This window comes from Mixophyes fleayi, chromosome 4 (genome assembly GCF_038048845.1).
Source record: "Mixophyes fleayi isolate aMixFle1 chromosome 4, aMixFle1.hap1, whole genome shotgun sequence".
Taxonomy (NCBI): Eukaryota; Metazoa; Chordata; class Amphibia; order Anura; family Limnodynastidae; genus Mixophyes; species Mixophyes fleayi.
In genome coordinates this window covers 334,861,593-334,888,568 of record NC_134405.1, presented here as the reverse complement: position 1 = coordinate 334,888,568, position 26,976 = coordinate 334,861,593, and the positions used below count along the sequence as shown (strand labels likewise).

At 44.2% G+C, this 26,976-nt stretch overlaps 1 protein-coding gene across 2 annotated transcripts in view; it reads left to right on the top strand.

Annotated features, from left to right (window-relative positions):
- Nucleotides 1–26,976, top strand: part of LMNTD1 (lamin tail domain containing 1) — a 111,986-nt gene that overhangs the window by 41,579 nt on the left and 43,431 nt on the right. For both annotated transcript variants that reach the window (XM_075210449.1, XM_075210450.1), the window contains exon 7: nucleotides 11,546–11,671. In XM_075210449.1, the coding sequence (XP_075066550.1) occupies nucleotides 11,546–11,671 (126 nt within the window). The remainder of the gene's footprint in view (nucleotides 1–11,545; nucleotides 11,672–26,976) is intronic.

The following is a 26,976-nucleotide window of genomic DNA, read 5'->3' as shown; positions in this document are numbered from 1 at the left end:
CGCAGCTGGGAAAGTGGAAGCGGACTGGAGGTGACCATCGTTTACAAGGTAAATTCTTTTGTGTGCGTCTGTCCCTGTCCTTTCCCCGCAGGGGGCAGTACATTTTGGCGTAGTCGGCAGGATCAACGATGGCTCATCGGGGGATCATTCCGCTGTACGAGGGATACAGCTGTGTCATCTCTCGTGACGAAGTGGCAGCGTTCACGAAGCAAATCCTGGAACGTTGTGAGACAAGGAAGAAGAAGAGCAAAGGTACTAAACGGCAACCGGTGGAAGAAATGCTGTGCTGGAAGTGTGGGTTGCCTGGACACTTCGCATACCAGTGCCCAGTTGCCGAGGAGCTCTTTGATGAATGGGAGGACGAAGAAGTCTCCGATGAATGGGAAGACGTAGAAGTCTTCGAGTGGAAGGACGAGGAAGCCTTCCATCCATGGTCTCAAGAGAAGTCGGAATCTGGAGGGAAGGATCGGCAGAGCCTGCTGACTGTTGGATCGCAGGTGATCGTCCCGTCCAAGCAAGATTCGCGACAGGAATACCCGCGTCAGCCGGATGCTGGAGCTGGGGTATTGGAGACGTCGGATACGTCAGACGACTTGTCCGTGGCTGTGGAAGAGTTGGTCCCTGAAGACGAAGGGAGAACTGAGCAGACCCTCCACGGGGCAACGCTGTGTCCTGAGACATGTGAAGATGTCTGCCCGGTGGTACCTGAGAGGATGGAAGCCATCAGTACCCCGGAAGAGAGAGCTGCTGAAGAAGTACTGCCTGACGAAGACTGTACTTTAGAGAGCGCAGCTGGAGAGTGGTGGATGTTATCACCTTCTGAAGAAGCTTCCCGCACAACCGAGGAGGTATCGGACGGATGGGAGGTTCCGGCAGGTGCTGAGGAAGAGACTCCCTGGATACCGACTTCGGGCGAGGAAGTTGCCAGGATGGTGTGGATCCTGCGCGAGAGGGCTTTACCGCGAAGGACCCGGTGGACGCAAGTCAGGGATGCCGGTAAGCGACCCTTGGAGGTGGACGTAGAGGAGAAGACGTTGATTGTGGGGACCACAATGGAAAAAGGCGGCGGAAATGTGGAGGGACAGAAGACGCTGGAGCCGGTGCCCGTGAAGAGGGCGAAGATATCCGGCAGCGCTGTGCCCCTGGAGGGGCTGAAGAGGTCCCCGATGGTGCCCAGCTACAAGAAAGAAGAGGAGAAGTACTCACCCGTCCATCGATCCAGCGGCGGTGAGTATAACTTCTTTTTTGCAGGTCCTGTGCGCGGGGGAAGGATGAGCCAATCAGGGCTCATCTTTCCCCGCTGGCCAATCAGCGGCCGGATGCGCGAGCCAATCGCGGCTCGCGCCCGGCCATTCAAAAGATTGGCGCCGACGCGAGCCAATCAGCGCTCGCGCCGGCGGATGACGTCACGCCGGCGACTATATAAGTCGCCGGGTGGCGCCATTTTGCCAGAAGTCCGTCGGCGGAGAAGAGAGAGGACGTCTCTTCCAGACGTCCATCAACGGAGCCAGCAGCAGCGGCGGCAGGGGGCCCTTGTAAGGGCCGTGAGCTACCCTGCCGCCCGAAGACTTCTATCAAGGCACCGGAGCGGAGATCGTCGGCGGGGAGCCCTTGTCAGGGCTGAGAGCGCCCCCGCCCCAGCTGCAAGTGGAGACCCAGCGCCGAAGCGGAGAAGAGGCGCCGCCGGCTGGAGGGTCTGGAAGACCCGCAGAAGAAAACAGAAGACGGCGTGTCAAGTTGAGTATCCTGCGCAGAGCAGGTAAGTATACTCAACGTAAATTCGGGCACTAGGCCCGTGGGCACAGTCGGGCACAAGGCCCGTGGCACACTGTATAGTAGGGGCACAAGGCCCAGGGACCTGGGCACTAGGCCCCAACGTGGTAGTGGGCCAGTAGGCCATTAGTATCTGTATAAAGGGGACAAGCCCCTGTTAGTTAGAAAGGGGGAGTCAGAGCCCCAGGTGTACAAGGGCACAAGGCCCTTAGGTAGTTAGGGGCCTAGAGGCCATAGGAAGGCCAGAGGGCCTGGTTAGGGGCTGGTAGCCCATCTGCTATTAAGGGCACAAGGCCCTCAGCTAGTTAGGAAGGCCACAGGCCTCAGGCAGGGGCTAGGACCCCTAGGTAGTAGGGCACAAGGCCCTAGTGAGTGGGCTCAGAGCCCTGGGTTAGAGAGGGGGCTGAGGCCCATTAGTCAGAGCAGAAGGCTCTGTGTGTAGCTGGGCAGAGACCCATGGTGTGTAGGGCCTAAGGCCCTGGTGGTGTGAGGTAGAGGCGTGGGAGCCTCGTGAGAGTAGGCGCGGTCCTGTGTGAGGTAAGCACACGTGGTTAGGAGGTACGGTCGAGCGTAGGCTCCCGTGGTGCTGTAGCAACCTGCTGGTTGGCTAGCAGCGGTGTGTTCGGGTAAGTAGCGGCAAAGTACTGTAGACTGTATTTATTCTGTCTGTGTGGCGAGTGTAGTTTACATTACAGTATTTTGGGTGTGCTATGTAATTGTGTTCCAGGGGCAAGACGTCAGGCCCCCATTAAAGGTAGGCTCTTGTTCCTGCGGTTTTCCTGTGTTAACCCGTGCTGTGTGGGGGACAAGTGTAAGTAACAGCATACACATAGTCAGGGGAGAACACACGTAGTGTCCCTGTCCCTTAGGTCCCCGGGGTCACACTGGTACCCAAGGGGGGTGGCTGAGTGAGTTGGTGGCAGTGCAGCACACCTTGAGGCAGTTCCAGGGGCGGCCGTGGTTCTGATCAAGGGTCCTCAAGGCCGGTTCCGTGCAGGTGGACCTGTGGTTCCGGACGAAGGGACACGTGTGAGATACCCGAGTACAGGCAGTCGGGCGGTTCAGTTCGATCGGCTGTTCCGTGCGGCAGTCGGCCCGCGGGTTAGTGTGCTGTTTTACTGAGCCTCAGCCGGGCTTAAAGAACCCGTACTTAGGGCCTGTGTGTGACTCCATAGCAAGAAGGCAGCTTCTTGGTAAGACCTGGGTGAGGGGGTTAGGAACCGCCCTCCGGTTTAGGCTGTGAACACCGGCTGGTGTTCCCCGTAGCGTGTAACTAGTAGTCCCGTTAGTGCACCACATTTAGTTAGTCCTAGTGTTTGACGTAGTTGCGTTGCCGACCATTAGAACGTTGTTAGGGTCGGGTCGCCGTTGTAGTTAGTCCAGTTTGTGGGTGCCATCTTAGTTCACGGAGAGCGTAGAGGGAGGCTGTGTGTCTTGTCATCCGCAGGAGTCGGGAAGGTGCAGGAGAACCGGATCGGAAGTGGGAGTGTCCCGGTGAGTATCACGCTCGATTCCTCCTTTCGGTTAGGCCCTCACCGGCAGGTGTGTGAGGCACTTGAGGCGGGATTAGTCCTCGGATTAGTCTTGGCCTTCAGTGCCTGTAGTCCCCCGCGTCTTGGCAAGAATAAACTGAGGAGGCGGCAAGGAGTTTGGACTGACCGTGTCCTTGTGCTTTGCCGTAGTCTCGGACAGCCCTTACCTGGTAGGCACGGCCGTAATCTCTGTCTCTATCTCAGAGGGACGTGATTGGAGGTGACTGCGGCTGCGGATCTGCTGGGATAGGATCGCAGCTGGGAAAGTGGAAGCGGACTGGAGGTGACCATCGTTTACAAGGTAAATTCTTTTGTGTGCGTCTGTCCCTGTCCTTTCCCCGCAGGGGGCAGTACATTTGTGTGAGGGGCCAATGCGTGCTTGTATTATGTGTGTGTGAGGGGCCACTGTCTGTGTGTATTATGTGTGTGTGAAGGGCCACTGCGTGCGTGTATTATGTGTGTGTGAGGGGTCACTGTGTGTGTGTATTATGTGGGTGTGAGGGGCCACTGTGTGTGTGAGGGGCCACTGTGTGTGTGTATTATGTGTTTGTGAGGGGCCACTGTGTGTGTGAGGGGCCACTGTGTGTGTATTATGTGTGTGTGAGGGGCCACTGTGTGCGTGTATTATGTGTGTGTGTGTGTGAGGGACCACTGCATGCGTGTATTATGTGTGTGTGTGCGAGGGGCCACTGCGTGCGTGTATTATGTGTGTGCGAGGGGCCACTGCGTGCGTGTATTATGTGTGTGTGAGGGGCCTCTGTGTGTGTGTGAGGGGCCACTGTGTGTGTGATGGGGTGAGGGGGGGCCCAAACCGATATCTTGCCTAGGGCCCCATGAGGTGTAAATCCGGCTCTGATATTATGGGGATAGGAAGAGTTGGAGAACAGCCAAGCACTTTCTAAAATTATAGCCACGCCCTTATGCATGCTGGTCACGCCCACTAGCGGCGTGGTGTGGAAACCTTCCTCTACAAATCCTGCGTTTGCCCCTGATCGTGTATAGTGTGTACACAGGAATTGGCTGCTGATCGGTACTTTCAGTCGTTGGTAAAATCGTTAACGATATCGCATCGGGAGCAGTTTTCTGTAGTGTGTACCCGGCCTTACTCTGCTGACAGCCACATATCATACTTAACATGGCTCAGTACATTATACCTGGTGCCGAATGTGGCTCAACATACGTTAACTTTACCTTAACTTCAGCATAATAATAATTGAACAATTCCCCTTGTATTCTCTATTTCACGTCATCAGACTGCAGTCTCTCTCCCACTGGGAACCCATCTGTGTCAGTTATTTAATGAGATATTATATAAAATATCTGTTAAATACCAGGATCTGACGGTAATGCTGTATGCTGGATCCTAATGCATAAATCTAAAATACAATGCAATATATATCTGACACATATATGTATAAAGCATAACGTCCTGCATGTATGGATCATGTAAAGTACGCTAGAAGGACATCTTTAGGTTTTCGGATAATTTCTTAATGATTTTATATTTCTATAATTTTTAGTAGTTTTATAGTTTTTAATGTGTTTTCTTCAATGTTTCTCAAGCTACAAAGTGGGTTTCTCTGACATAGGTAAAGAAAATCCAGGTCTGGGATAATCCACATCTATATAATTGATGTTACAATGTCTCGCTCTTCCTCAGCTAAAATGTTTACACAGAGAAACAAGTTGTTTATCTGTTTGTACAAAAGACCCATCTTATCTCCTTCGTATCTGTGGCTGGAACACATCTCCCAAACGCAGCTAAAACCTCTCTGTACCCCTGACAGGACACAGAAATCATTGTTTATTTTAACTGAGTCATCAAAGAGGTGATTTGTAGGTTGTGAAATTAGTACCCGGTGAGAGCCCTGATCTTTTTATGCTAATTACAGTTATTATTTTGTTAGTCTGTGAAATAAGGCAAATGACCACCTATCATGTTCTGATTTATGGACTGAATGGGAACATTTCATGGAATAAGTGAATTTGCCGAGTGTCATGTTGATGTGATCATAAATGGTCCCTGCTTTTCTTAGCTGCCTACATCTCCCTTTTTTTCAGGCTGAAACCTACCTGTCCCTCTTTCTTTGTAGATATCCCTCCTTTCCATTTCACACTGGATACTTTGCCAACTTTTGTGAACTCACAATGAAGAATATTAGAATACGAGTGTAGTAACGTGGGGCACAGAGAGATGATGTTTTAAAATGTAAAATATATACGGGGTGATGTAGAGTCAGACATAAGTCCGATTCTTCAGCGCAAAATGCGCTTTCACTCACTAAGCGTGCGCGGTATGTAGTATTACGCATCAGCCTGCGTGCAGACGGATCTCCCTGAGCCGCTCTCGGAACCAGGGAGGAAAAGTGTCAGGTGGTGGGGCAGCACGGTGGCTCAGTGGTCAGCACTTCTGCCTCACAGCGCTGGGGTCTTGAGTTCAATTCCCGACCATGGCCTTAGTTCCATGGAGAACATACAAACCGTGGAGTTTGTATGTTCTCCCCGTGTTTGCGTGGGTTTCCTCCAGGTGCTCCGGTTTCCTCCCACACTCCAAAAACATACTGGTAGGTTAATTGGCTGCTATCAAAATTGACCCCAGTCTGTCTCTCTCTCTCTCTCTCTCTCTCTCTCTCTCTCTCTGTGTGTGTTAGGGAATTTAGACTGTAAACTCCAATGGGGCAGGGACTGATGTGAGTGAGTTCTCTGTACAGCGCTGCGAAAACAGTGGCGCTATATAAATAAATGGTGATGATGATGATGTACAATATGGGTGTGTTAGTGCTCCTTGCGTACTGTGTTGAGGAGGCAGTAGCTACAAATACACCCAGAGGCAGCTGCTGTCCCTCTGATGCGTGATTTGTGCTGATCATTGTGAACTTGCATTTTTTTATTTTTTTTTTAAAAATAAAAAATAATGAAATATTAATTTTTATTTTTTTTAAAAAAAAGGAGCAGTACCGCCCCCCCCCCCAAAAAAAGAAAGAAGTATAAACAGCCCTAGAGCTGACAGACTAGGCCAGCACAGGCAAAATCGATGGGATGAAAGTTTGGGCCCCCCCTTCCCGAAATTACCAGTACCGGCTGCACTGTCTAGGGCTGGTGGCAATATAACAGAGGAACCCATAGCATGGGGCCCCCCTGCCCTAGAGACAACCTGCTCTGTATCGGCCAGCATGGGGATGGGTAATCTAGGGGGATCGGACCTGTAAAGAAAATTTGGCCCCCCTTCCCTTAGGATTAACCAGACCCATACTGAATAGCACTAGGACTCTTCCCACAGACCTTAATTTGGTGAAAAATAAAGTAAAGTAAGCATATCGTCCGCGATGCACTATAGGCACCAGTATTAAGTGCAGAGGGGAGGGGGGCGGCCTGTGTAGTGGGAGAAGCCACCAACCTGGTGTGGTCATGACCCATTCAGTTTCCTGAATGAGTGGATGTAGTAATATACCTGTGATATGCAGGATAATACATATGTGCACTGCATCACCAGATATCTACACTGTGTCATCAGATACCTACACTGTGTCATCAAATACCTACACTGCATCACCAGATATCTACGCTGCATCACCGGATCCCTGCACTACATCACCGGATCCCTACAATGCATCATCAGATATCTACACTGCATCACCAGATCCATACACTGCATCACCAGATCCCTGCACTGCATCACCAGATCCCTACAATGCATCACCAGATATCTAAACTGCATCACAAGATACCTACACTGCATCACCAGATATCTACCCTGCATCACTATATATCTGCACTGCATCACCAGATATCTGCACTGCATCACTATATATCTACACTGCATCACCAGATCCCTACACTGCATCACTATATATATGCACTGCATCGCCAGATATCTGCACTGCATCACCAGATATCTACACTGTGTCACTAGATCCATACACTGCATCACCAGATATCTACACTGCATCACAAGATCCCTACAATGCATCACCAGATATCTAAACTGCATCACAAGATACCTACACTGCATCACCAGATATCTACACTGCATCACTATATATCTACACTGCATCAACAGATATATATATATATACACTGCATCACTATGTATCTACACTGCATCACCAGATATCTAAACGGCATCACTATATATCTACACTGCATCGCCAGATATCTACACTGCATCACCAGATATATACACTGCATCACCAGATCCCTACACTGCATTACCAGACAGCTAAACTGCATCAACAAATACCTACACTGCATCAACAGATGTGTAAACTGCATCACCAGATACCTACACTGCATCACCAGATATCTGCACTGCATCAACAGATACCTGTGCTGCATCACTATATATCTACACTGCATCACCAGATCCCTACAATGCATCACCAGATATCTACACTGCATCACTATATATCTACACTGCATCGCCAGATATCAGCACTGCATCACCAGATATCTACACTGCGTAACTATATATCTGCACTGCATCAACAGATATCTACACTGCATCACTATGTATCTACACTGCATAGTCAGACAGCTAGACTGCATCACCAAATACCTACACTGCATCGACAGATATATAAACTGCATCACCAGATGCCAACACTGCATCACCAGATATATGCACTGCGTCAACAGATGCCTACACTGCATCGCTTTATATCTACACTGCATCACCAGATCCCTACAATGCATCAAAAGATATCTACACTGCATCACTATATATATACACTGCATCACCAGATATCTATGCTGCATCACCAGATCCCTACATTGCATCACCAGACATCTAAACTGCATCACCAGACATCTAAACTGCATCACCAGATACCTACACTGCATCACTATATATCTGCACTGCATCACTATATATCTACACTGCATCAACATATATCTACACTGCAATACTATATATCTACACTGCATCACCAGATAGCTACACTGCATCACCAGATATCTAAACTGCATCACAATATATATGCACTGCATCACCAGATATCTAAACTGCATCAACAGATATCTACACTGCATCACCAGATATCTACGCTGCATCACCAGATCCATACACTGCATCATCAGATATCTAAACTGCATCACCAGACATCTAAACTGCATCACCAGATATCTACACTGCATCACCATATATCCACACTGCATCACCAGATACCTACAATGCAATACAATATATATATATATATATATATATATATATATATACTGCATCACCAGATATCCACACTGCATCGTTATATACCTACACTGCATCACCAGATATCTAAACTGCATCAACAGATATCAACACTGCATCACTATTTAGCTACACTGCATCACCAGATATCTAAACTGCATCACCAGATATCTAAACTGCATCACCAGATACCTACACTGCATCACTATATACCTACACTGCATCACCAGATATCTACACTGCATCAACAGATATCTACACTGCATCACTATATATATATATATATATATATATATATATATATATATATATATATATATATATACATACACACACACACACACACACACACACACACACACACACTGCATCACCAGATATCTACACTGCATCACTATTTATCTACACTGCATCACCAGATATCTACACTGCATCACTATTTATCTATACTGCATCACCAGATATCTACTCTGCATCACCAGATCCCTAAACCGCATCACCAGATATCTGAACTGCATCACCAGATACCTACACTGCATCACTATATACCTACACTGCATCACCAGATATCTACACTGCATCAACAGATATCTACACCGCATAACCACACACACACACACACACACACACACACACACACACACACACACACACAGCATCACCAGATACCTACACTGCATCACCAGATATATAAACTGCATCACTATATATCTACACTGCATCACCAGATATCTACACTGCATCACTATATGCCTACACTGCATCACTATATACCTACACTGCATCACCAGATATCTACACTACATCACTATATATCTACACTGCATCACCAGAAACATACACTGTGTCATCAGATACCTACACTGCATCACCAGATATCTACACTGCATCACTATTTATCTACACTGCATCACCAGATATTTGTGCTGCACCAACAGATATCTACACTGCATCACCAGATATCTACACTGCATCACTATATACCCACACTGCCTCACCATATGTCTACACTGCATCACAAGTTATCTACACTACATCACTGTATATCTGCACTGCATCACCAGATATCTGCACTTTAACACCAGATATCTGCACTTTAACACCAGATATCTGCACTGCATCACTATATATCTGCACTGCATCAACATATATCTACAATGCATCACTATGTATCTACCCTGCATCACCAGATATCTACACTGCATCACTATATGCCTACACTGCACCACCAGATGTCTACACTGCATCACAAGATATCCACACTACATCACCAGATAGCTACACTGCATCACCAGATCCCTAAATCGTATCACCAGATATTTAAACTGCATCACCAGATACCTACACTGCATTAACAGATATCTACCCTGCATCACTACACACACACACACACACACACACACACACACACACACACACACACACACACACACACACACACACACACACACACACACACACACACACTGTATCACCAGATATCTGCACTGCATCACTATATACCTACACTGCATCACCAGATCCCTACACTGCATCACCAGATATCTAAACTGCATCACCAGATATCTACATGGCATCACTATTTATCTACACTGCATCACCAGATATCTACACTGCATCAACAGATATCTACCCTGCATCACTATATATCTACACTGCATCACCAGATATCTACACTGCATCAACAGATATCTACACTGCATCAACAGATATCTACCCTACATCACTATACACACACACACACACACACACACACACGCGCACGCACACTGCATCACCAGATATCAGCACTGCATCACTATATATCTACACTGCATCACCAGATCCCTACACTGCATCACCAGATATCTAAACTGCATCACAGATAACTACACTGCATCATAATTGGAAGGAAAAGGACAGAAGTTTCTTTTAATTAGGTGCACGCAATCCTCTGAACTTAACTATTTAATTGAACAAGTATTCGTACCATCTTTAAAACATAACTTTTAATAACATATGTTTAAAAGCGAAATATAAGGTAAATTTGTGCTCATAGATAAAAATGTGATTAAAATTATCTGGATGCACATTAATATTATACCTATATGGTCTTAATGCATAGACCATATGGTGTGGAGGTTTAAATTTGGCAAACCTGCAGATATAATCAAGGAGTAATTGTATATATGCCCTGCAGTCACATAGATCTATTATAACGATTCTATGATATCTGTTAAATTAAACTTAAGGTGGTCTAATTGCCACTTGACTCCTTGATGATTATAACGTACAGCAGAAAATTCACACCACTTCCGTACTCCTATATAGTTTGGAGTTCTATTTACACTCTCGCAATTCGTATCCTATATATCTAGCCTGAAACAACGGCACCCTGCTATCCTGGATACAATGGTTTATGGGGTGTGCATTGCTAACTGCCTAATGGTCCCCTTCTAACTCTGGGTATATAGGGGTATAAGCTGCATTTGCCAATTCCTCCAAATATTAGTTATATTATGTGCATCCAGCTGTAACGCCGACACGCGTTTCGCTGTCTTGCTTAATCGAGGCAAGCAGACAGGATACACTGACACTTCTTATATACCTACACTGCATCACCAGATATCTACACTGCATCAACAGATATCTACACTGTGTCATCAGATATCTACACTGCGTCACCTGATACCCTGACAGTGGCTGGGTCATTTTTGCTTCTGTACATAATCATTTCTATGTGATTTTTTTCCTCTTATTTAGACCACTTAATTTTTGTCATTGATATTAGAATCTGATCACTGCTGCAAAATCCGCAGACAGACTGACATGTGGTGTTTTCTAGCGGTTCCCTGGTCCCACAGTACCACACGTCGTATATTGACTGTCAGTTGTACCTTTACTTGTGCACAGTCTGTATTGCAGGCTGTGTCCCGGGCCTGCCCTCTGGTAACCTGTACTCTGTTGTATAACTCTCTGTGTCCCGGACCTGCCCTCTGGTAACCTGTTCTCTGTTGTATAACTCTCTGTGTCCCGGACCTGCCCTCTGGTAACCTGTTCTCTGTTGTATCTGCAGCTGCTGGAATTACAGATGCGACTGAACAATGATCAGATCCTGCTGGGACAGGCCAAGGAGGAGAACCAGCACCTGCACCAGAGGGTGGAGGACTTAACCAATGAGGTGACAGTGTTAGAGAAAAAGGTAAGAGCCACCGACCTGCTGCAGGTGGGACCCAGGTGCTGGGCAAAATGTGTGCGTCATCTAGAGAGGGGTATTTACTAACATTTTAGTTTCTCTGAGTGGCCCAGTGTTACAGATGCATTTAATGTGGAATAAGAACAGTGCTCATAGCGGGCTGGTATACAGTGGTATGTCATACAATTACTTCTCCTACTGCCCTCATTGTAACACTGTCACATTCCAGTCACTTACATTATATATTATATATATATATATATATATATATATATATATATATATATATATACATACAGTGGTGGAAGTAGGGGGTATACGGGGTATGTCATACCATCACTTCTCCTACTGCCGTCATTGTTACACTATCAGATTCCAGTCACTTATATTTTCTATACCGTCACTTCTAAATTTCCATTTCAACCACTGATTAACAGTATAATACACTTCACTGCAAAACACTTCTACAAATGTTTTGAAGGCAAAGGGTGGTCACACCCAATATTGATTTGATTTTAGATTTCTCTTCTGTTCATTCACTTTGCATTTTGTTAACTGATAAAAAATAAACTATTAACACTTCTATTTTTGAAAACATTCTTACTTTGCAGCATTTTTTCCGCACCTGCCTAAAACGTTTGCACAGTGTTGTATATGATTTGCAGGCTGCCCCTATGAGTCTAACGGATCGTCCCTCTATGATTCTGACTATTCCTACAAGATTCCCCATAAGTAACACGTCTGTGTGACAAATGAAATTCCACCAAGTCGCTGCATTTACTGTTTCAATGAATAATCTCCATTGTTAGGACTTTGCTGCACAGAGCTTTCCATAGTCCTTACACCGAGTTTTAGAGCTTTTTTTTTTTATTGTCTCTGATACAGAGAAAATTAATTTAGACTTTTTGTTATCTGACTTGTTGTAATCTGTTCTCTATATGTTGAACAGCGAGAGATGGCGGAATGGGAATGAAAAGTGAATTAAAATAATTATCTCAGATGGGGATTTCAAAACATCTAGAATTCCAGTTATTGTTATATGTTTAGTGATAGAAAATATCCTTCCACACGTTACACTGGGGGTAACACGTCTATAGTTTGTATTACACCGATGCAATAATTACAGTTCAAAAATAGGGATAAATCTGACTTTACTGTTCTCTAAGAGATTCCTTCCTCACATAAAATGTTTGTTACCTATTGTCCTTTACTTGCCTTAATCTAGCTAATCAACTTCATAGATGATCTATAGACATCAGTACAACGCTGCCACCTAGTTTCCATACTTCTGTGAAAAATTGCTGAACATTTGTATTACGGGACCAAGCAATAACCTTTAAACAAAGAATTACTTAAACGTAGATATCATTAGTTGACTCTGTTTGTTCCATTCCAGAATGACGGAGACAATGTGTCAATACTGTTTTTTGCACATCAGTAATTTTTTAGAAACATTTCAATAAATAATATTTTGGGGTTTTGTTAACCCTGGTCCTAGGGTTGTCACTTGTTTCTACATGAAGCTAAACCAAGCAGTATTTTGGGATAAATGGAGAAGTTGAATTTAATTAAAGGGGCGGACCCAAAGTGTCTGGATTAGGACAAGTGAAGGTGTTGCCCATAGCAACCAATCAGATTCTAGCTAGTACATTCTAGAATATGGTAGATAGATTATGACTGGTTGCTATGGGCAACAGCTCCACTTTTTCTTTTTAAGAAGCCTCGATAAATATACCCCATTTCAGGGGCAAACACAGGATTTGTAGAGGGGGGTTTCCACACCACGCCGCCTGTGGGCGTGACCGGCATGCATGGGGGCGTGGCTATAATTTTAGACAGTGCTTGGCTGCTCTTCAACTGTTCCTATCCCTATAATATACATGGGCAATGCTGTGTGCACTACTGTTAGGTGCACGCAGCTCTCCCTTTTCAAGCAGAGCTGTGTGAAGTGGGAGCAGGGTCCAGCCACTTCAATTATACAGTGCCCCAGGCTTGGAGGGGGTTTCCAGGCACTAGGAAACCCCCTCGGTTTGCCTATGCATTTAGAGAAAGGGAGTGTAGGTTACAATATGATCTCCAGCTTATATCGGCAAATACGGTTTATTCCTTTAGGTAGAAAATGCAGAGAGATTTGGTTCTCTGTGCAAAATAAGATATGCTGACATGTCTAACCAAACCTGTATATGAAATCCCGGACGTCATGCAGGATTCTGTTCCCTAATCAAAGACGTTAATCCACAAAAATTAATTGGAATAACAGAACCACATGAATGTTTAAGTTCACTTGGCCTTCAGGGAGAAATCCAAAATAAAAAACTAAAGTAAGAAACCATTGAGCGCTTCTTGCAAGGCAGATACATTGGACGTGTTTTGCTAATAGAGAAGCTGCGGATGGCCGCAGAGTGGATTCTATGTGTGTTATTTTCATTACTTCTCGGCACAGAATGTTCTCTCTGCACAGCGGCCTCGTGGGGGAATCACGGCTCCTTTGATGTCCCTACAAGAGGGAATTATCCCAAACACCATATTGTTATTGAGGCCGGGAAAAGTGATTGGAAACGGTGAACTTCATGGTGTTCGGTTTGGTCTGTAACCTCTAAATCACCTTTTCAGAATAATCAGAATGAGAAAAACAGATGATAGCTGGAGAGAGGAAGACATAACAAACTTAAATAATGTAGTGGAGAAAAACATCTATGTTGTGGATAAACAAAGTGCTTTGACAATGTTGACGTTATCCAATAAATTGAAATAAAAAAAAATAATATTTTTTTATAATGTATTGCCATAAATTTGGTAGAACACTTTTGTTGTCACGTTGCCAATTCTCATTGTGGTTAAAGTTTAACACAATGCACCAAAGATGCGGCATCCATGTAGCTAATAAGCCCTTCGGATGACATGTGATTGGCCTAATCCAGAAAGGAATTGTGGGTGCCGGAATGTACGGACCATGTCGGTTACCTCCGGAAAGTAAGGATCAGGCAGGAAGTCTGCGCCTAGCATGTGCCACTGTTCATGGAAAAGTATGGACACTGGGGCAAAAATAGGCATGATTTGTTGGGACATGACTGAACCCATTTGTATTCATCATCATCCTTTATTTATATAGCGCCACTAATTCTGCAGCGCTGTACAGAGAACCCATTCACATCAGTCCCTGCCCCATTGGAGCTTATGGAGCTTACAGTCTAAATTCTCTTAACATACAGACAGAGAGACTAGGGTCAATTTTGATAGCAGACAATTAACCTACCAGTATGTTTTGGAGTGTGGGAGGAAACCAGAGCACCCGGAGGAAACCCATGCAAACACGGGGAGAACATACAAACTCCACACAGATAAGGCCATGGTTGGGAATTGAACTCATGACCCCAGTGCTGTGAAACAGAAGAGCTAACCACTGAGCCACCGTGCTGCCCATTATTTGTCTCAGTTTTTGAAGTAGTACACAGGTAGTCTGTATATATAGGGTATACACAGGTAATCTGTCTGTATAAGGTATACACAGGTAGTCTATATATATATATATATAGGGTATACACAGGTAGTCTGTCTGTATAAGGTATACATATGTAATCTGTCTGTATAAGGTATACACAGGTAGTATATATATATATATATATATATATATATATATATATAGGGTATACACAGGAAGTCTGTCTGTATAAGGTACACACAGGTAATCTGTATATATAGGGTATACACAGGTAGTCTGTCTGTATAAGGTATACACATGTAATCTGTCTGCAGGGCCGCCATCAGGGGGTACGGGGGGTACTGTTGTACCGGGCCCGGGCTCACCAGGGGGCCCGGTACAACAGCTCAGCACAGACTTACCTGGGGACCGCCGCTGGTCTCCGCTATTCTGACAGATCACATGATCGCAGGGGGAATGAATCCTCCACCCCTGCGATCGGACCCTGGTGCCTGGCTGTCACCGTGACAGCCAGGCTGAAGACAGAATAGCGGAGACCAGCGGCGGGCCCCCAGGTAAGTATGAAAGTATGTGTTGCTCATGGGGGGGGGAACCCGGGTGGCACGGGGGGCCCCTACTGGGCCCGATTTTTTCTGAAGGCGGCCCTGTCTGTCTGTATAAGGTTTACACATGAAGTCTGTCTGTATAAGGTACACAGGTAGTCTGTCTGTATGAGGTACACAGGTAGTCTGTCTGTATGAGGTACACAGGTAGTCTGTCTGTATATGGTACATAGGTAGTCTGTCTGTATGAGGTACACAGGTAGTCTGTCTGTATGAGGTACACAGGTAGTCTATCTGTATGAGGTACACAGGTAGTCTGTATATATAAGGTATACACAGGTAGTCTGTCTGTATGAGGTACACAGGTAGTCTGTCTGTATATGGTACATAGGTAGTCTGTCTGTATGAGGTACACAGGTAGTCTGTCTGTATGAGGTACACAGGTAGTCTGTCTGTATGAGGTACACAGGTAGTCTGTCTGTATATGGTACATAGGTAGTCTGTCTGTATGAGGTACACAGGTAGTCTGTCTGTATGAGGTACACAGGTAGTCTATCTGTATAGAGGTACACAGGTAGTCTGTATATATAAGGTATACACAGGTAGTCTGTCTGTATGAGGTACACAGGTAGTCTGTCTGTATGAGGTACACAGGTAGTCTATCTGTATGAGGTACACAGGTAGTCTGTCTGTATGAGGTACACACAGGTAGTCTATCTGTATGAGGTACACAGGTAGTCTGTCTGTATGAGGTACACACAGGTAGTCTATCTGTATGAGGTACACAGGTAGTCTGTCTGTATGAGGTACACAGGTAGTCTATCTGTATAAGGTACACAGGTAGTCTGTCTGTATGAGGTACACAGGTAGTCTATCTGTATGAGGTACACAGGTAGTCTGTCTGTATGAGGTACACAGGTAGTCTGTCTGTATGAGGTACACAGGTAGTCTGTCTGTATAAGGTACACAGGTAGTCTGTCTGTATGAGGTACACACAGGTAGTCTGTCTGTATAAGGTACACAGGTAGTCTGTCTGTATGAGGTACACAGGTAGTCTGTCTGTATAAGGTACACAGGTAGTCTGTCTGTATGAGGTACACAGGTAGTCTGTCTGTATGAGGTACACAGGTAGTCTATCTGTATGAGGTACACAGGTAGTCTGTCTGTATGAGGTACACAGGTAGTCTGTCTGTATGAGGTACACAGGTAGTCTGTCTGTATAAGGTACACAGGTAGTCTGTCTGTATGAGGTACACAGGTAGTCTGTCTGTATGAGGTACACAGGTAGTCTATCTGTATGAGGTACACACAGGTAGTCTGTCTGTATAAGGTACACAGGTAGTCTGTCTGTATGAGGTACACAGGTAGTCTGTCTGTATGAGGTACACAGGTAGTCTGTCTGTATGAGGTACACAGGTAGTCTGTCTGTATAAGGTACACAGGTAGTCTGTCTGTATGAGGTACACAGGTAGTCTGTCTGTATGAGGTACACAGGTAGTCTGTCTGTATGAGGTACACAGGTAGTCTATCTGTATGAGGTACACAGGTAGTCTGTCTGTATGAGGTACACAGGTAGTCTGTCTGTATGAGGTACACAGGTAGTCTGTCTGTATAAGGTACACAGGTAGTCTGTCTGTATGAGGTACACAGGTAGTCTGTCTGTATGAGGTACACAGGTAGTCTATCTGTATGAGGTACACAGGTAGTCTGTCTGTATGAGGTACACAGGTAGTCTGTCTGTATGAGGTACACAGGTAGTCTATCTGTATGAGGTACACAGGTAGTCTGTCTGTATAAGGTACACAGGTAGTCTGTCTGTATGAGGTACACAGGTAGTCTGTCTGTATGAGGTACACAGGTAGTCTGTCTGTATGAGGTACACAGGTAGTCTGTCTGTATGAGGTACACAGGTAGTCTGTCTGTATGAGGTACATAGGTAGTCTGTCTCACACGTGTCACAAGTGCAGTGTGACTTGACTGATTTTCCAACTTTTTTTTAAATATTGCTGTAATCGGATGCCTTTTGCTTATGAATCACAGATACAAGTGTGAAAACTCAGCTGACTAAGCACAGACAGAAATACTGGAAACTGACAATAATCTGCGGGGTAATTACAGTATATACAGTGTAGGAGTCAGAGGCACAAGCACCAATCTCTAGTGCAACAAGTTTCTCAATATCACACTGACAAACATGGTCTGGCTTCATAATATAATAGCCCCGTGTATTAATATAATGAGACAGAGTTGTTGATGCTTGTTGCCGTGGGATACAGCACAACGCTGGTCTCTTCATACAGTTATATCTAATGCAGAGAGCACAGCAGAGCTGGGTCATATCCAAGGGCAACTCTACCTAGCTACAGAGTATCCCAATGATGTCACAAGGGCTCAGGGAGGAGCACAGGGAAGAGAATACAAACACTGGCCTCTCTACTGACTGGTGAGCTATGCAAACATAGAAACTGTGCAGTCCTATAACAAGGATATTTTCTTATTTATTAATAATAGACAAAACGCAGATGGCAACTAAAAAATATAGCGTTAGAGTCCCTTTAAAGAGATCAGGAAGGAGATGCCTCGGTTAGAGCTTCCCACATACTAATTTCGGTTGCACACAAGTCTGAGCCCCCACGTGATGTTATATTTGGCAACTATCGAATGATGACGGGGCTTTATCTCAAAAACTAGGACAACTTGTATTTTTAGATCTGCAGGAAGAACAAAAGTTAGGAGAGTTACTTTTTAATGAAATGCGGCATCCAAATCCATGTAGGTCATTATAATATTACGTGAGAGGTTTGTAAACTAGGGCGTCCCACTTGCCCTCTATAACTTATATAAACTAAGGGCTTCCAAACCTACAATACAAGTGGATCCAGGGACCGGCCCGGATTCGCGTGCGGGGGTCGCAATCTGCTCACTTTATACAACAAAGGTTTTATGTTTTTTTTATCTTGCGTTAGACTAATGTGTTATTTACCCATTATAAACATTTAAGCCTTGGTTCAGTTAGGGCTAAATCATTTCTATGTCTTTATTTCATAGAGATAAGATGTAATGGGCTTTGGAAGAATGAGGAGTTAACCTGATAGGGGGGCAGCAGAGAAAACGTGGTCTGGGGGGGGCACAAAATGTAAATCTAGACCTGTTCAGTATATAAAAGACATTTTGTAAAAACTCAGAAACATGTATGGAAAAGTTTCCAGACCTTGACAGGAGTTACAATGTTTCATATTAAAGGTCATGCGTGAACTGCAAAAATTCGCAACTATGAATGCTCTTTTGTGAAGTCACATGGGTCAAGAGCGCCTAGCGCAGGAAGCTTATGGTCGGTGGTAGTCACTGTAACGGTGCTGATAACACCGACGGTGACTACCACGAACAAAAGTCACGAAACTCACTTGCCCAACTCCTAATAAATGATGACTGACCTTGGCAATGACAAAACAAGTCCCCGACAGTGATCACACGATCACCAGTAATAACGGCAGCCTGTTTTGACGTCATTTTAAATTGCGGCCTGTATATCATAGTTGATGAGGTTGAAAAAAGACACCAGTCCATCAAGTTCAACCTATTTTGGATCTCCTGCGATCCTGCACTTATATTTGAAATTAATCCAGAGTAGGCAACCGCCCATCTGTTTCAATTTTGAAAATCCCCCCAGACTCAATATTGCAATCCAATTTTTACCCTATATCCACTACTATCCTTTATTTTAATTAACGGTCGTATCCCTGGATACACCTTTCCGCTAAAAATTTGTCTAACCCTTTCTTAAACATATCTATTGAATCTGCCATCACAACCTTCCCTGGCAATGAATTCCATATCTTGACTGCCCTTACTGTAAAGAACCCCTTCCTTTGCTGGTTGTGAAATTTCCTCTCCTCTAACCTTAGGGGATGACCACGTGTCCTGTGTATGGTCCTTGGGGTAAAAAGTTCCCATGAAAGCTCTCTGTATTGACCCCTAATGTATTTGTACATAGTAATCAAACCTCCCCTTAGACGCCTCTTTTCTAAAGTAAACATGCCTAAACTGGCTAACCTTTCCTCATAACTTAATGACTCCATACCCTTTATCAATTTTGTCGCCCTTCTCTGAACCCTTTCTAGTTCCAAATTATCTTTTTTATAGAGTGGTGCCCAGAACTGTACTGCATATTCAAGATGAGGTCTTACCAATGATTTATACAGTGGCAAAATTACACTGTCTTCCCTTGCATCTATGCCCCTTTTTATGCATGCCAATACTTTGTTTGCCCTTGCAGCTGCTGCTTGACATTGAGCACTATTGCTAAGTCTACTGTCTACGAGCACTCCCAAATCCTTTTCCATTATAGATTCTCCCAAATTAATTCCATTTAATTTATAGATTGCGTTCTTGTTTTTGATCCCTGAATGCATAACCTTACATTTATCTGTGTTAAACCTCATATTCCATTTAGCCGCCCAATCCTCCAGTTTATTTAAGTCTCTCTGTAGAGAAGCTACATCTTGCTCTGATTTTATTACCTTATATCGGTATTTTTTAAAGTGGCAATGCTGCTTCTCATCGGAGCTAAGTCTTACACTTAGGCTTAGCGTTAGGGAAAGGGTTAGGGTTAGGGTTAGGGGGCCTGATTCATTAAGGATCTTAAATGAAGAGGTATTTTATTTCAGTCTCCTGGACAAAACCATGTTACAATACAAGGGGTGCAAATTAGTTTTCTGTTTTGCACATAAGTTAAATACTGACAGTTTTCTCATGTAGCACACAAATACTTCAAAGCTTATTTGTACACTGAAATGTAAAGTTGATATTTGTGTGCTACATGAAAAAACAGTCAGTATTAAACTTATGTGTAAAACAGAAAACTAGTTTGCACCCCTTGTATTGTAACATGGTTTTGTCCAGGAGACTGAAATAAGATACCTCTTCATTTAAGATCCTTAATGAATCAGGCCCAGGGTTAGGAGAAAAGGCTAAGGTTAGGGTCCCACCATTGCCGCTTTAAAAATACTGATATACAGGTCGCAATTTAAATTGACGTTAACTGTCGGGGACTTGTTTTGTCATTGTTAAGCTCATTCGGAATTTATTGCGAGTCAGGCAAGTGAGTTTCGTTTATTTATTTTTTCGTCCTACTGCCTGTTGTTTTTATCACCTCCGTAAATTCGTACCTCACCCCTTATGGTCCTACTAGCCATGCTGATCGTGTGCAGGGGTGTAAAGTTTTGGGCGTTCCTAAACAAGGGGTCTATTTATGAAAGGTTGAAAACCCCCAAAATCCAGCGAAAACCCTGTTTAACTTTGCCGCCAGCCTAAATAAATGATGATGATGATGATAAGAATAGTCACCCACTTTTCAAAGAGGTGAGAAGCCCCTGCTCGCAAGCTACAGGATGGGAGCCACCGGGAAATCCCACAGAGAAGATCAAGTGACAAGTGCGGTGGAGGTGGAGGGGGGATAAAATGAGTGGTACCTGGAATTCGGTTGGGTACCAGACATTGTGGGAGCCTGGGCAAGTATAGTTAGGAGGTCTGATTTATCCAAGTGCACATTTACCACAACAGTACAACAGGGACTCACACATATATAACACATGCAATTTTGCTTTTCCTTTGTACAAAAAGGACAGTATTCAATAAGCCTGTTTGTTCAACAAGTCGGCCAAGTCAAAAATAGGTGAAATCCTCCACAATGATAAAGCACAATATATTATAAACAGTTTCCTTAGTCACGTCTGCTCTGCAGGACAATGATTTTACTTAATCTGTTCTCTCCATGAATCCTAACATCCAATTACCCCAATTACCCCATTAAATTTCACCTCCCACGGTGCACAAATCCTTTATTATATAAGCAAATATTAATAAATGGAATAAAGATGTAACTGGTGAATGCACGTTGGGCGATTAGCGGCATAATGCTGGATATAAGAAGGATACAGAGATTGGGAGATATTCAAATGATCTTGTGTGCTCTGCATAATAATGTCCATATAAAGTGTAATGGATACGAGACAGACGGGGCCTTATTGCAGGGTACAGCTTGTATTCTCAGCCAGCAATACTGAGATACTTCAGTCGCTGCTATTATCAGTTTTACCATAAACAATGCATATAGTTATCTGCTGCTGGATGATCGCAGGCTCAGCTGGGAGCGATTGTCCCCTTTATCATGGACTGTTTCTGCACTCAGTGACCTTTTTACGCTTATTGAAGAGCATTAAAGAGATTTTACTGTATTTCACTGTGTTCCAAGTAGAGACGCTCAGGTTCGGTTCCTCGGAAACCGAACACACCCGAACTTAGGGGATCCGAGTACCGGATTCATTTAAGTACCAAAAATTGCAATTGGGAACGATCCAACAGAACGCTTGATTCATTTACACCATTTTTTATGCTGCAGATAATTATTATTACTGAGTATTTGTATAGCACCAATGTGATCCACAACATTGTACAATATTGGGAGGTTGTAATATAAACAAATCCAGGAACATATGGTATATAGTAGCATATATACAAAGCAAAGCCCTTTATGGTGAAAAGCAGATTGGTGGCTGCTTCAGTGTGGCAGGAAGCCCAATCTGGTGGCCAATGTGAAAGCAGACCTCCGTTCTTGTGGCTAGTGTATGGCAGGACCTCCGTTCTTGTGGCTAGTGTATGGCAGGACCTCCGTTCTTGTGGCTAGTGTATGTTTAATGCAGACAACCAATCTGGTGTCTAGTGTATGGCAAGACCTTCGTTCTGGTGGCTAGTGTATGTTTAATGCAGACTGCCAATCTGGTGGCTAGTTTATGGCAGGATCTCCTTTCTGGTGGCTAGTGTATGGCAAGACCTTCGTTCTGGTGGCCAGTGTATGGCAGGACCTTTATTCTGGTGTCTAGTGTTAATTTAAAGCTGACCTCCTTTCTGGTGGCTAGTTTATGGGAGGACCTCCGTTCTGGTGGCTAGTGTATGTTTAAAGCTGACCTCCTTTCTGGTGGTTAGTGTATGGCAGCACCTTCGTTCTGGTGGCTAGTGTATGGCAGGACCTTCATTCTGGTGGCTAGTGTATGGCCGGACCTCCTTTCTGGTGGCTAGTATTTAAATCAGACCTCCAGTCTGGTGGTTAGATAATGGCAGGGCCTCCAGTTTGAAGGCTGGAATATGGCCGGACCTCCAATCCGATGTTGTGTAGGACAGACCTCCAATCCGATGTTGTGTAGGACAGACCTCCATGATGTACCCCATCTGCCGGGCTGACTTACTCACATTTGAGAGCTGCCAGGATTGGTCAATACCATCTAGCAGACAGCTACCAGTACACTCAGTGATCAGCTAATACTGTCGGGCTGGAAGCTACTTGTGCTGCTTCTGGTCTGTTAGGGGGTTCGGAGCTAGATGTTAGTGATCAGTGATCTGTGGAGGACGGGCATTCTGGTGCTACCAAGGTTTATACAGCCGGATGCTTATTACATCGATGACATCTTGAGTTCCCAACACACCTCCCTCCTGCATCCCCCTAATAGCCGGTATAGAAGTCTGTTCCCAAAAGAACTTACAATGTAAAGGATAAGGGAACATGTTAGACAAAAGATGTGAGAGGGACGGAGGAAATTCACTGAAGATGTTTAGAGGAAATATTAGATTTTTCCAATTATCCCTGGAAAGTAGGTTCTTGTTGCCTGATCCCCAGTTAGTTTCATAATGAAAACCCACCAGATATTTACAGTTCAATACAATAACTTATAAGTTATAAACAACAATTGTGATTATAGTGCTGTCAAATACCAGTAAGATATGGGTTTCGCTTCACCGTCTTTAGGTTAGCAATAAAACTACCAGGACTTCACCGTGACCGGATTACAACATGGCATGCCACTCTACCATGAATAGGTTGGCGGATGGTCTATCCTGCTGATGGGTCATCAACCGTCCTGATTGTCACCATACTGGATCAGATCCAATGGATAGGTCCACACAACGGTTGAAATGACCAAACTGATGACCCAAAAGGGGCAAAGGGTGAGGCATCTTGTCTCAAGGGGCGTTACGCTTGGCGCTGCCTCTCGTCTGCGATGACCAGACGCACTCTGGGTCTCTGCTTGTTGGACAACTGGCAGAAAAATGTGAAGAGAGATATATTCTGCTCCACGTGATGTCTGCCTGATAAAAAGTATAATTGCAGGGTGTTTTTTTTCTGGTACTACAACTACCAGTTATGAATAAGGTGTGCTGGGATTCCGTCCTGCACATGAACTGTGAACATTCTCAGGTGTTCATTATGTAACGTGGGAACGGTGTCAGAATAAGCTTTAGGAAAACACAGCTCTGGGAACAATAATCTCTCATGTGATCTTCAGGTACGGTGAGAAGTATGTGATAGATTTATGAGGAGTGTAGCTGGAGGCCAGTGTATCCCAGCAATATGATTAGGGGATCATTTAGTATTTTTCTAAACTACCCACTAAAGAGGGAACCCTTGGATTTCTTTCAAATAATCTTGTCTGCAGTAAAATGAAACCTTGTTTTTGCATGTGAATGTGTAACTAAGTGTATGTATGCTCCTAACCCACACTGCGCAGGGCACAACTAGGTCCTTCCAGATTCTCCATCACAATAAGCTAAATATTGCACCTCTGGAGGTGCCACCATCAACGCCCAAAAATCCTTGTATTTCACCATAGAAATGAGTTCATTTGTGCACAAGTGGCATATGAGCCGTGGCATGCTTGCACTTTTGTGAATGATCCTTGTTAGGTGCCACAAAAACACACTCAATATCCCTACACTGCCACCACCAGTCTGCATAATGAGCCTGAAACATCAATGTGCAGTCCTTCAGTCACCGTCTTACTGCAAATACATCTTCTTGCTTTTTGCTTTCAAGATTGGAACTTGGTTATTGTCTTTCCTAACCCACTGTGGCGAGTTACGGAGTGTTGTGATGTCTGATTGGTCTATTCTTCGTCTGTTTGTTGACTGACTGCAGCTTGTCTGCCTCTTATTGTTAGCAAGTTGCAGCAGCCTCTATCGGCTCTCTTCATTAAAGGCCTGCATCCTATCACAGAAACATCATTGACTGGGAGTTATCTCGGGGGAGGCACATGGTCAGTATTCTTGATGTCACAGATCACGCAGTCATTCACAGGGGAGGGTGTATTACAATAAACAAACTGGACACTGTAGTCTGATAAACCACCCCACTGTTTATGCAGTAAACGTAGGGACTGTCCACTGCAACCTTTGGTATCTGTTCTTAAATGTAAACTTGTGACTTTGTACAGATATGGCTCTATGGGTTTGTCCAACCAGCAGCACTAATGGCTGCAATCCCATGGAGGTTATGGCCTAGTATTGAATAGAGAAGGTCATTGCTCTATCTCTAATGTCAGAGGTGTTTTCCACCTCACTGCCCAGTCACGTGCCCTCAACACCCAACACATTGAGATCCCGCGTTCCAATTTCTGCTCCAAAGACAATATCACTGGTTAGACAACCCCTTTAAGGAACAATATTTAATTCTTCTTCTGTTGACAAAAGGGTCCACGCAGGCACATCCGGCAAAGCTGCAAGAGAGCCTACTTTCCATTGTTGTCCCCTGTCCTTAATTTTCAAGGACAATCCCAGGGTACAACAATTCATAGAAATCTGATGATTAATCCTGGTGCCTTGAAAGCATTAAAAGTCAATTTTATTTAGGATTTCAAATGATATGAGGTGTTAATCATATGTGGTCTGTCTGTGCTATGTTTTTATTGAAGGAAAGGACTTTTAATGCTTTCAAGCCTCCCAAAGTCTTTTGTTGTGTAGACACCTTTTTTCTTTATATGGGACTTCATACAGCCTGTTGTCTCTGTAGACAGTCTGTCAGACCACCTTTGGGCACTGCACTGTGTTTTAGGTGCCCCCTACACCCTCAGGGCCCTAGGCAATCATCAAGTTTCACCTAGTACCTCCTGCCCTACGTCTGATTGATGAAAAGGTCAAGTGATTCAATACCGGCCCATTGTACGGAACAATTGCTGTGATTTGGAATACTGAATGCAATTCTCAATATATAGTCTTACTCTTTGGACTATATAAGTTAATATTTATTGAATGTGCGTATTTCAAATGGAATTTTTTTTTTATTATACCACAATCATGTCATGAAGGGGATTGTAGTACAAGAAGGTCCAGCTACAATGTACTGTGTGTTCTGTGTGTCAAATCTCCTGCCAAATATTTACATTTGGGGATAAACAAAGTAATAATACAAGACTGGAAATTACAAATAGACAAAGAATTAGGAGGGGGGGGGGGGGGGGGCTAGCTCATAAGCTTACAACCTATGCCTAGAAATTATCTTGCATACCCCCAAACCACCATTACATTGAATAACATTTGTCTTTTTTTCCTAACATGAATTCCACATACACCATATAGAGTATTCTTTAAATATGACTCCCAGTTCCACACATCAGCATTAATAAGCCTTGGAAATCAGTTTAATCACCTAATTAGTGCTCCACAATTTTTTAACATTACGTCTCTCACCTGCCGAGCCTTTCACAGACAGGGTTAAACGGCTCCATTACATAACTAATTGCCTTAGGAATGAAATTAGGGGTAATCAGACCTGAGATTGAGCCCAGACAAAGCGTCGTTACTCACAGACCCCACTGATTATTATGTCTTGATTACGGTGTCTTGTAACGATGGGGTGAAACAAGATTTTGCAGCCCTCACTTACATCAGTTGGGAGCAATCAAGTCACATAGGGGTCACCTATCAATCTCCATGTCCCCATCTCTGTCCTATACTGAACATCCCCTGATGCGGGAAATGCTGCTAAACATCATTTAATATCTATAAGGAGCAATGATTACACTAGTTTAGGATGAACCAGGTCTTGATGAGTCTTCTGTGCATTTTGCTGTCCTTTAAAAAGAGGTGGATTTAACAAATAAACTACAGCGGGTGTCAGAATTCTATTAACAGCAGAAGAATCAATTAATTTCATATTACGTCATATGTTGTCTGCTGGTGATCATGAAATTATCTACTGAACATAAGGGGATCTCTTTCTTAAGCCTATAACCTTGTACCCCCGGCGCAGACTACATACACTTGGCGCTATTGGGCATTTGCGGTACGGTACGGTTGAGCTGCGTTCGGCCATTCGGTGATAATTAATCTCCATGAGGAATTACTCAGGGAATGTTGCAGCTGGTATTAACTGCAAACTATTGCTAAAAATAACATAATCTCCCCACTCCAACAGTAACTCCCTGTCATGGCTTTTACCACAGTATTCTAATCATCTAATGGAATAAAAAAACTGGCATTTCATTCAGTTAAGCTGCTGT